We start from the raw sequence: 11,391 nt of genomic DNA on the forward strand, positions 1-11,391 counted from the left end.
ACTTAATTGTTTTAAATGCCAGTTGCTGTATGGAGCGTGGACGGTTTCTCTTTGATGTCTAACAGGTGGGATAGATAGACGACCCTCTAATGTTTCACGTGACCTTTGACCCCTCAGTTATAAATCGTCTTGTAGTCCAGCGGCCAATAAACCTATCATTACGTGATGAACTGCGGTACCCACCGTTCTGTGTAAAAAAAAAAGGGGAATATTGCATTTCTTCTTGTCTTTTCTATTTTAAACACAGCATGACTTATGTACTTTACTCACAGCCGTGGAAACACATGCCGGAGAATGTCTTCTTTTTCTGAATACGATTGAAGTGTTCTGTCTGTGTTCGGCTAATATAGATAAGACAAAGCAAGGGCTACTGCAAGGGACTGGATGCAACACACAGAGGAGTTATCATACACAGGTGTTTGAAACACCGATTCGCAGCCCCTTACTTCAGCCATTTGACAGGGGAAACTATTCCCATTAGTTGTACTTTAATGTAACTTTGTGGGGATTGATTGCTAAACACCTATCCGGACACAAAAAAAAAGGAAAATATGAAAAATGACAAATGATGAATTAATTTTTTTCTGCGAACCACTTTTTTTTCTCTCCCTTTGAGCAGACTGCAGGGTTCTTTAAATGGGCCGTCCATTACACGCAGCTAATACTTCTTTGTCTTCTATCCCAGGAAATTACACTTCAAGATCGTACTTCTTTTGCAATTCTTCCCCGTGTGCTCCACTTTTACAGGTGGGGGGTGGGGGGATGACAGGATGTACCTCACAGTGAAGAGTCGGCTCTGTCTCTCTCTTCTAAGCTTGCTCTAAACCTGGGCCCACTCTCCGGAACATCTCTCATTTTACCGTGAAAGCCCTTCACGTGACTCAATCAATTAAGACCCAGTTGATATCGCACACACACACACACACACACACACACACACACACACACACACACACACACACACACACACACACACACACACACACACACACACACACACACACACACACACACACACACACACACACACATTGTGTATTTTGAGCCATTGATTAATAAAGCATCTTCTAATTATAATTCTTGAGGGAAGAAATTGTGTTTCACGTTCAACAGCTCTCAGGTATTTTTTATTGTGTCCAGCTGATGGAGCTGTACATGGGGAAGTTATTGATTTGCAATACAATGTCGTAAATATACGCTAATACACCACAAATAACAAGATACCAACCGCGATGCTCGTTACGCGCAAACTATTCAGAAGTTTTTCACAAAATCTTTCTTCTCGTGCTTTTATTTATCCTTCAAACAAACAGACGGAGCGTTGGGTATCTGTGATTTCTGTGACATGCTGCCCTCACTTGGTCGAGAGATGAACGGCAGGCTGCCCCGGAGTTGCTGCTTCTCATGATGTACTGCATCAAGCCTCCTGCTGGCGGCTCTCACACTGGGGATTAAGATGAACTGACACTGCTAAAGGTGTGAAAACAAATAGCAACAAAGCTTCTTGGAACGTGAAAGAAAGCGCCATCTTCTCTTGGCTGTTGAAGCCCTCCCATACAATACAAGGACATTCCCCTCTTCTTTCTATAGATAAGAGTGATATATCTTTCCATCCGTCAACCATCCATATTCATAAACCCAGCTAGGCTTCCTTAACTACGTTTATTAAAAATTCCAGTTCTTCAGAATGCGCAGAAAAGCAGAAATCTCCCCTGCCACACAAGTCTCGTGGGTGAGTCGATCAGCACAGAGAGCAGATGTTTCGGCAGACAACCGCCGCACTCCCATACTGTGAGCATTGCCTTGTCTCAGGAACACATACAGGTTCTGATCCAATGTTCATTCATATTTATACCAGGCAACACGCCCAGCATTGTCGCCATAAGCCGATTGATTGAGCGCAGTACAAGAGCTAAACGGATGCCATTGGTAAAACGTGGTGCCGACAGACACCGGTGTCCTTCCCTCTCAGATCATGTTCATGTTGCTCATGGACCGGACGCTGCCCGTGTGCGTGTGTCGGCTCTTCCGCCTCACGCTTCGGAGGTAGTTCCGGTAGAGGATGACGCTGATCACGCGGTCCTGGAACTGCTTGGACACGATGTAGTACAGGATAATGTCCAGCACCGTGCTGAGGTTCATCAGGAGGGTGGTGAAGGCCGCCCAGGTGCTGTAGCTCCAGCCTCCTCCTTCTCCGCCTTCGCCACCACTGCTGGGGTCCTTCAGTAGGAGAACCAGCTGGCACACGTGGAAGGGCACAAAGCACACCAGCACCTGCACGATGAGCGTGACGATGATGCGCACGGACTTCTGCTTCACGTTGGGCTTGAGCTTGGAGGTGCGGCCGTGCACCAGGTTGTCCACGATGACGGCGTAGCAGCCCATCATGATGCAGACGGGCAGCAGGAAGAAGAAGGCCAGGCGCACCGCCTGCACGGGGTCGCCGCGGGGGTCGTGGAGGCGCGGGTCGGCGATGCCGTGCAGCTTGGTGCAGGTGGTGAAGTTGGAGGCGCTGTCGGGGTCCACCTCGCGGAAGAGCAGGGGCGCGGTGCCGCCCAGCGTCATGATCCACACACCCACGCACGCCACCACAGCCTTGGGGATGTTGCGGAGCTCGCGGCCGTGCTTGGGCTGGACGATGGCCACGTAGCGGTCGGCGCTGATCAGGGCGAAGAGCCAGAGCGCCAAGCAGGGGTAGAAGAGGGTGAGGGCGGCGGTGATCCGGCAGAAGGCGTCGCCGAAAGGCCAGTAGTCCTGGTGGTAGTAGACCATCCGAAAGGGGAGCAGGAAGATCAGGATGAGGTCCACCAAGGCCACGTTGATCATGTACACCGTGACGGAGTTCTTCCTCTTGGTGGTGAGGGCGAAGACCCACAGTGCCGTAAGGTTGACCGTCACGCCCACAACGAAGATAAAGCCGTAGAAGACCAGGGCGGCCATGTTGTGCTCTTGGGGAAGCGAGAGCGGATCCGCAGACCTCACCGCTTCAAGTGAAACCATGCCACTCATGTTGGTCGTGTTTGGGGGAGAGTCCATGATGCAGCCCTCAGCAGATTGCTGAGAGAGAATAGAAAGGAGAAGGAAAAACTGCTTTATGTGGTTGATAAAATGGCCAGCACTTTATTGTTGATGGTGCTGTAAGAAAAGGGGAAGAAAGTCAGCATAAGTAAAACATTATCTCAAATGGGACTAGAGGGAGTTGAAGATATCTTTAATTATTTAAGTCATTAATGACTTTAATTTAATTATATTTTAATTATAGTAAGTGCATTTCCTGTGAGGTGCTGTGAGGTTCACACAGAAGAGACCATTTAGAAGTATATCAGTCGTTATGTCAATTGCATTGAAAGCATGAGCAACCAAAATACGATTAAAAAAATAAAGGACCTGACCACACAAAATAATACAGTGAGTGGAAAGATCTGGGCTCAAATGGACGTCTCCTACAGTTATCTTATTATTAGGTAAGATTATTCTCAAAAACCACATTCTCCGTTGAGCTTTCAGTCTGGCCCCCCCCCCCCCCCCCCCCCCATGCTAACAGGCTCGACACAAGCCTTCAGTGTGTGTGAACATGATATGTTAATATATAATATTATATATATATCATTTTCTTCTTTTAGGCCTCTTAGTGTTCCACTGTGTAAAGCATCTTTGAATAACCTAATTAAAGCATTCAATAAGTAGGCTACAATGTATTCTTTTTACAATTTGATATTTTTATATGCCCAAAGAGGAAATCTGTTTCTGTTGGTTTTCTTTAGGGTAGATATGGTATACAATGATTATTAGAGGCCATAAACAGAAGCAGGCACTATCATAACGACAGCACACGGTTAATCTGCTCACAAGTGTAATAGCTAGCAAACTATGAACCCCTATCCATTCAATAGTTGCACGTGTCAACAATCAGCTCCAGCTAAACAGTCTGGCTTTTGCATGGGGAAAGTTTTCATTCGTATACCACGCTACAGAGTGTACGAATACAGCGTCTCAGACATGTGGAGGCTTAAGTAGCCAGCGGCGGTTCCCCAGTCTGTGTCTGGAATCCACCTGCTGCTAGATAATTTGAATACTTATTTTTAAACAGCTGTGCAGCTGTTGTGTAAGAACCAAGAGAAAAGTCAAGTATAAATAGTATTTTTATTTTTTTTCCACTCTATATTTTAGCTGGTGAAGCTGGTGTGTAAATAAATGTAGACTTTCCATAAAAAGCTGAGGAGACAAAACAATTAGGATTGCATTGTGCAATTTCAGTTAAACGTCTGTGTTTTCCTTTTGGTTTGTAGGAAATCACATGACTCTGATCTTGAATCTACTTTCATCTTCAAAACTTTATCTCTGGTAGGCTTTAAATAACTCTATATCTTCATCATCAGACATAGTCTGAGATCATCAGGAGTTGAAACAGTGACAACATCGGTGATGTAACTACAAAAAATCCAATGCTCCAAAATACTACAAAATAATAAATATAGTTCCAATAGCAAGAATGTTTTAATAGGTGATAACGTTTCAGCCTACAAAGGCCTTCATCAGATCACGTAGTGACAATCAGTGATGTTACTACCAAATACAATATAATTCCCATTAAACATATCATAGCTTTCAAGATAAATATCTACACTTACCGTAGGGTTTCAGAGATTATTTTCTGGGTATTTTTTTATTGATCATTGCCTGGACATCAGCCCCGGGGACTGCGTGCTCTCAGCAGTGAGTTTATGAAGTAAAGCATGGCCACCGGCCATCTCGCGACATGAACAGTGATCGCAGCCAAAACAAGGAAGTGAGTACTGTGTCTCAGTGGAACGTGACCTTCTGCAAAACCAAAAACCCCATGCAGCTTCCTGTTTCAGTTTGTGTGAGAATGATCTCTACATTGTTGCCCACATCGGAACACAAATGACCAGATCTTGTTTTCTTTGCTTGTGTGTGTGTTCTCCTTTTACATTTTTTTCTTTCCGCAATCGCACCCCCTTAAAGAAAGCGATGCGCCATTTGAAGTGGGAGTAAGTTTGGCAGGCAGAGAGATGGCAGATTTAGGGCGAGTTATTGATTGGAAAAGTGGGGTCTGTCACAGCACATTAGCTCTCAGGGGAGTAATTCACAGCAGGTTGCTGTGAAAAGCATCTGCTGCCGCGGAGAAGTAATTAAACACAGGATGTTGAGGCAGTCGCCATATAAACAGGAAATAAGATGGCGGTAATAGACACTTCACGCTGATGCTGAGATGCTGCGTGCTCCGCGCGCCGTGTTAATGGATGCAACGCACACACGCACACAAAGAAACACACACACACACACACACACACACACACACACACACACACACACACACACACACACTATATTATCTGCATTCCGTGTTCTGCTTGACTTTGAGTATGTGTGTGTCTTTGTGTTTGGGGGAGTAGGGGGGGTTCTTGCCATGGACTTAGAAACAACTTTATGCTAAGCTAGGCAAAAACAAACACAATGGCGAACAAAGACGTAAGTGAAGTGCATGACCATACCTCATTGTTGCATATATACAACACTAAGTAAAAGGGTAAGTCACTGTCACACTTCCGTGGGTTGAACCCTGTGCCACGCGACCTATTCCCCCCCATGTTACGTTTTAGAAATGTCTAGGATTGACTTTTGAATAGCTGAGTCTAACACCACATACTAGAAAGAAGCATGTTAGTTGGATCCGTTTATTTTTCCAGTGAAATAATTATCTGTCTGCTTGTCCTCTCAATATGTCCTGAAAAAAAGATCTTGCCAGATGGCACTTTGTGTTCACTGCAATATGTTGTTATGACAACAGTCTGTGTGATGTTTCCCCTCTTTCTGATACCTATCATGTGGCTGATTCTTTTGAGGCTCCATCTCCATCGTTGAGAACATCATGTGTTATTATAATCATGTAGGCCGTATGTATAATTTGATGGATTTCTAATATGAAGTGCCGTCACCGTGTTCCCCTTTCTTATGTTTTCTGCTGTAGGTTTTTAAATATAATTTCTTAAACCAAAAAAAAAGTCTATGATTGACCATGGTATTTGTTTGCTTGGCATAGATCGTAGATTGGAAATTGAAATGCCTTTGGAATTGATTGTTTACTTAAATAAGTTCACTCAGTTCACTAACAGGGATATGCTTCCCTCTACAGGTAGAAATGGGTAAGTGCACTGTTCCTTCTGACTATTATCTAAAGTCATATCTAGAAAGCAATTTTAATGAATCGAAATACATAATAAACATTGGTTAATACTTCAAATAACATCAGTAACAGAAAAATAGTTTTCTCAATGGAAATCATAATGCATCAAAGTGCGCTCAAAAGGAATGTATTGTTCATGTGCTCTGTGGTTGACAGTGAATACATATTATTCTGTTATATACAAACGTCACAAACATCATATAGTTTGTTATTCCCCCTCCCTCACTTTGAGAATGTCCTTATAGAGAATGGCCTAACAATTTATGAGAACAAAACATAGCTGAAGAAGATTTGCAGTGACCTCCTTCAAAATAAAAAACAACCAGAATACAAAAACATGGGTCTAGTAAATAAGTAACAACATTTAAATTAAACAATCTGTTGAAAATTCAAACCTGTTTGTTCTTATTCCCAAACTGCTCTGCAGTAGTCCTCACTGCCGAGAGACCAATAATGGATAAAAGTGTTCATGTGATAAGGAGTAGACCTAGACCTTGTTCCTGTACCAAGAAGTTCAACATCCACAGAGGTATGGTCTCTCTCTTCCTCTGTCTCCCTATTTCAATCCCTTTGTCTCCCTTTCCCTGTCTCCCTCTCTCTTTCTCTCTGTCTCTCTCTATCCCTCTTTCCCTCCCTCTCCCTCCCTCTCTCCCATCACGCTGTTGTTTTCCACTTTGTGCATGGAGTTGTGTATGGAGTTGTGTACGGAGTTGAGGGGGATCTTGTGGTCGTTGACGATGTCCCTGGAGGACCCCTCGGGCGAGGTGCGCCCCGCGCTGGAGAAGGACGCGCTCACGTGCCTCCGGAGAAGCTTAAGCACCTTCCTCTTGTAGCCCCGGCACGCAAAGAAGTAGATGAAGGGGTCCAGGCAGGGGTTGAGGTTCATCAGGCACACAGTGATGTGCAGGGACACCTGGAAGGCGGTGAGCTGCGCGCAGTCCGGCGGGCTGGCCTGCAGCAGCTTGCGCAGCATGTACTGCAGCAGGTCCACGTGGTAGGGGCTGTAGCACAGCACAAACACCAGCGACACGCAGCAGATCACGCCGATGGCCTTGTGGCTGCGCCCCGACTTGTGCGTCAGCCGGTTTTTCTGGGCGCTGACCCTCAGCTTGGAGCACAGCACCGAGTAGCAGAGCAGGATGGTCACCATGGGGATGACGTAGCCCAGGAACACGGCGCCGATCAGGATGTAGGCGATGTGCTCCACCTGCTCGAAGTTGGGGTACTCCATGCAGGTGATGTAGCCGTCGGGCTCCTCGTTGGTCATCTCCATGTTGAGCAGGGGCAGCGTCTGGGCCAGCACCAGGAGCCAGACCCCCACGCAGATGTAGCGCACGTGGTGCACCTTCCGGAAGCGGCCGAGGCGCAGCGGGAGCACCACGGCGATGAAGCGGTCGATGCTGAGGCAGGTCATGAAGTTGACCCCGGCGTAGGTGTTCATGTAGAACAGGAGACCGGTCAACTTGCACATCACCTCCCCCATTGGCCAGTGGAAGCCCATGGCGTAGTAGACCAGCCGGAAGGGCACGGAGAGGGTGAAGAGGATGTCGGAGATGACCAGGTTGAGGGAGTACAGAGTGGTGGAGTTCATCTTCCGCCGGTTGGGGCGGATGACGTGCAGCGCAAGGGCGTTGCCCGACAGCCCCACCAGGAACAGCACGGAGTAGAAGAGCGGCATTAGGACCTGGGCGTAGCGCCGGTGGTCGTACAGGGTGGGGCAGGTGTTGTTGCTCGTGGGCGTGGTGAACAGCGAGGCTGTGGGGGAGATCGTCGAGGATAACCCCATGGTGACCTCCAGCCTGCAGGGAGAGAAATTACATCAAAGGTGACATATTATACCAGCAGGGGTGAGTGTGATTGGGTTAGGGTTAGGGTTAGGGTTATAACGGCTTGTACCGGCTAATCACACTCACAATTGGTGGTGTAATATGTCACCTTTAAAAATATAAAATCCTGAAATCTTGCGTCTGGGATCGAGTGTCATTTTCTCTTTTGCTGCACCCTGAGATGGATTTTATTCTGTGGCAAACATGCATTATATGTATTTAAGTTGGTGTCATGCCGGATACAGTATCAACTCTGGCGTTTCCTGTAGTGAGGTTTTCTAAATGGAGTGCAGTGCCCTCTTGTGACTTTAGTTTGCATCATGAGGAAATATCTGTAGAAAACAAGCCCGTCCTTGACATTTTAGCCGCCATGGGTCCGGCACATGCTGGGGTATTAACGCGTGTTCACCTTCATGGAGAAAAGGATTTGAAGGAATAGGGGATAGACTTTTGTTCTTTTTCATTGCATATCTTTCATGTATATCATATCATGTATTTAATACATGAACCACATGAATGACATGATTACACAAAGTTTTAGTGTTAGCCTTATTTTCAACCCACCGTTGTAATCGTAATCTTCAGCTTGATCTATGAGAGAATTCCTTGTGTGTTCTTAAAACAAATTAATAATACTTAAAACATTAGAACCCCTTTGTTAATATTGGCCCCTGTGATGTTATTGTGAAGCGTTGAATGTGAAACAGGTTATTTTGTCGACAAAATAATAAGCACGTTCTATTTAAAAGCGCTATTCTCACTTGCGCTTTTACTTTTTCATCTGCAGAAGTCTGTAAACAATTCCAATGACTTCACTTTAATTATAAATACATGTGTTGTTCTAACTCTCACATTTCAACATAATGCGTGTTGACAGACAACATTGTCTATGAGGAAGTCCCATACCCATGGGCCCCCAGCATCCATCCCTGTAGCATGGAATGGCCGTCTATAATAAAGCAATGTTCTTTGAACCGAGGTGATTATCGTCCCCTTGCCAAAGCTATCTAGCGGAACACACTTGCACAGAGAAAATACCATGTTTCCTGTGCCATTCAGCAAAGTGAACTGATTTCGGAGTAACCTCATTCGAAACGTGTATGTGTGTGTGTGTGTGTGTGTGTGTGTGTGTGCGTGCGTGTGTGCGTGCATGCGTGCGTGCGTGTGTGTGAAAGTATTTCAACGTCACTGCAACATATGAAGCAACACATGTCAGTAACATTGTTGTGAAATTGTAAGGTGGAATTCTATCTGCATTCTGTCAGTATTTTCATATTCTAGATACACAGAGGCAAACACGTGACCCAGGAGGTCAAGTTCCCCTAAACCCGCTTGTGCAGAGAGCGTTGGTGACATGAACCCCACTCATCCACGGCCAATAGTTATGGTTCACGGGATCACACAAGCACAATCAACATGTAAACCTACCTATGCATTGGCAAGCTTTGAAATGATTGTCTTAGCGGTGCAATCGACATTAACAAGTATTGCATGACTTACGACTTCTTTTAAATATAGCTCAAATCTGTTCACAGTGAAGATCCTCATAACATCATGAAATACAGATGTCATATGCAGCTTCAGGGTTAACCCCAGAACATGACTGTAGAGGAAAGTAAAAAGCCATGAAAAATGTAGATAATAGTATACCCAAATTAAGGGAACTCACCAGAAAGAAGTGGAATTAATTCCTCCCAATTGACAGTGAAGTGTTTTCTCTGACTGTGAGGCGCTCTGCTTACGGGGCGGAGTAACCACAGCAGTGACCGAGAGGAGGGCAGCATGTCACTCGCTCTCTCGCTCTCTCTCTGTCTCTCTCTCTCTCTCTCTCTCTCTCTCTCTCTCTCTCTCTCTCTCTCTCTCTCTCTCTCTCTTTCTCTCTCTTTCAATTTCTTTCAAGTAACCACAGCAGTGACCGAGAGGAGGGCAGCATGTCACTCGCTCTCTCGCTCTCTCTATCTGTCTCTCTCTCTCTCTTTCTCTCTCTTTCAATTTCTCATTCTCTCTTTTAAATGTGCTAGGACAGAAGGTGCTTCTTAGAAGTTCAAGGGGGATTGGTTGTCCAAACATAAAGTTCAGTCTGGCAGGAAGCAGATTTCTGAACATAATTTACATTTCTGTACAATTGGAGAAGCTATCAGCTCAACTTCACCCTATCTGACTCACTATTCTAAGAAAGGAAAACCACATGCTGCCGCTCAAAGTTTAGCTTAATAGGGAAACACATTTTATTATATTCCCTTGTGACATATCAGTGTAGACGATATCAATGATTTTCAAGTTTACAGAATAAATGACAATAAATAATCAAACCATTATTAAGAATTGGACTGTGCATACATTAACACAGAAACTTTTGTTCACAACATACTCCTCAACTTTCACACCCTGGTGCTTTTCACACCTTGCAGATCCAGCCCAGTGCACACATTGAGGAAACTGCAAAACAATGTGTGTGTGTGTGTGTGTGTGTGTGTGTGTGTGTGTGTGTGTGTGTGTGTGTGTGTGTGTGTGTGTGTGTGTGTGTGTGTGTGTGTGTGTGTGTGTGTGTGTGTGTGTGTGTGCTTGTGCGTGTGTGCTTGTGCGTGTGTGCGTGCGTGTGCGTGTGTGCGTGCGCGCGTGCGTGTGTGCATGCGCGCGTGCGTGTGTGTGTGAAACAGATGTACTGAAGAATCGAGAATGTCTGAGAATGTATTATGGTTATAGGCAGGGATTTATGTGTGTTGTGTGACTATTCTATTTGTTACTATTTTAAATCTGTGTTTATTACAATTACAAGTGTTTTGTCTGTCTATTTGGGTGAGGTTTATGGGTGTATGTACAGTAAGTGTTTGTGTTATGGTTTATGGTTTAATGCCAAAAATAGGTACTTGCCCTTGAAATCAATAAGAAGTCTGTAAGAGAATGAGCCGCATGACCAATCCCTGCCGCAATTCCAAAGTACAATGTTCCCGTTGCTTTGTACAACTCAGGAGACTAGGAGGTTGCTCTCTCCCGACTAGGAGGTTGCTCTCTCCCGTAAAAGGACAAACGAGACAATGGAAGCTGAGAGGAAGCAGCTCAACTTCCCCACACCTCGCCATGTGCCGCTGAGTCACTGAGGCTCGACCAGACAGCAGGACACGAGCCGTTAGGTGCGTAGTGCCAGTGTCACGGAGGTTCCCTCAAAGCTATTAATGGCGCCAAGACCACACAGTTGCCCCTTGAATGAGAAAAGTGTGCTCCTCTAACACCCTATACCTTATCTTATCCAAGCTAAAAATGCCTCAAATTACTGGAACTGCCTTCCTACTGAACTTAGAGAAAGCGCCAGCTTTCTATCATTTAAAACAAAACTTAAGAAATGGATCAAAAAGA

At 45.3% G+C, this 11,391-nt stretch overlaps 2 protein-coding genes across 4 annotated transcripts; both read right to left on the bottom strand.

The window, feature by feature from the left end:
- Window positions 1-1,119: 1,119 nt before the first annotated feature.
- On the bottom strand, window positions 1,120-5,246 carry gpr18 (G protein-coupled receptor 18). Of its 2 annotated transcripts, none has more exons than XM_056579891.1 (2): window positions 4,632-5,246; window positions 1,120-3,057 (listed from the first exon to the last, which is right to left on the bottom strand). In XM_056579891.1, exon 2 carries the CDS (start codon window positions 3,034-3,036, stop codon window positions 1,969-1,971), a length of 1,068 nt encoding a protein of 355 aa, XP_056435866.1. In that variant the 5' UTR covers window positions 3,037-3,057; window positions 4,632-5,246; the 3' UTR covers window positions 1,120-1,968. The 2 variants fall into 2 exon arrangements, with proteins under 2 accessions (XP_056435866.1, XP_056435865.1); XM_056579890.1 differs by having other exon boundaries at window positions 1,120-3,135.
- An 89-nt stretch (window positions 5,247-5,335) lies between these two features.
- On the bottom strand, window positions 5,336-11,053 carry gpr183a (G protein-coupled receptor 183a). Of its 2 annotated transcripts, none has more exons than XM_056580464.1 (2): window positions 10,909-11,053; window positions 5,336-8,007 (listed from the first exon to the last, which is right to left on the bottom strand). In XM_056580464.1, the coding sequence occupies exon 2, from the start codon at window positions 7,992-7,994 to the stop codon at window positions 6,825-6,827; it is 1,170 nt and encodes a 389-aa protein (XP_056436439.1). In that variant the 5' UTR covers window positions 7,995-8,007; window positions 10,909-11,053; the 3' UTR covers window positions 5,336-6,824. The 2 variants fall into 2 exon arrangements, with proteins under 2 accessions (XP_056436439.1, XP_056436437.1); XM_056580462.1 differs by lacking the exon at window positions 10,909-11,053 and adding an exon at window positions 9,704-9,847.
- Window positions 11,054-11,391: the final 338 nt, after the last annotated feature.

The sequence above is a fragment of the Gadus chalcogrammus genome, chromosome 20 (assembly GCF_026213295.1).
Source record: "Gadus chalcogrammus isolate NIFS_2021 chromosome 20, NIFS_Gcha_1.0, whole genome shotgun sequence".
Classification (NCBI taxonomy): domain Eukaryota; kingdom Metazoa; phylum Chordata; class Actinopteri; order Gadiformes; family Gadidae; genus Gadus; species Gadus chalcogrammus.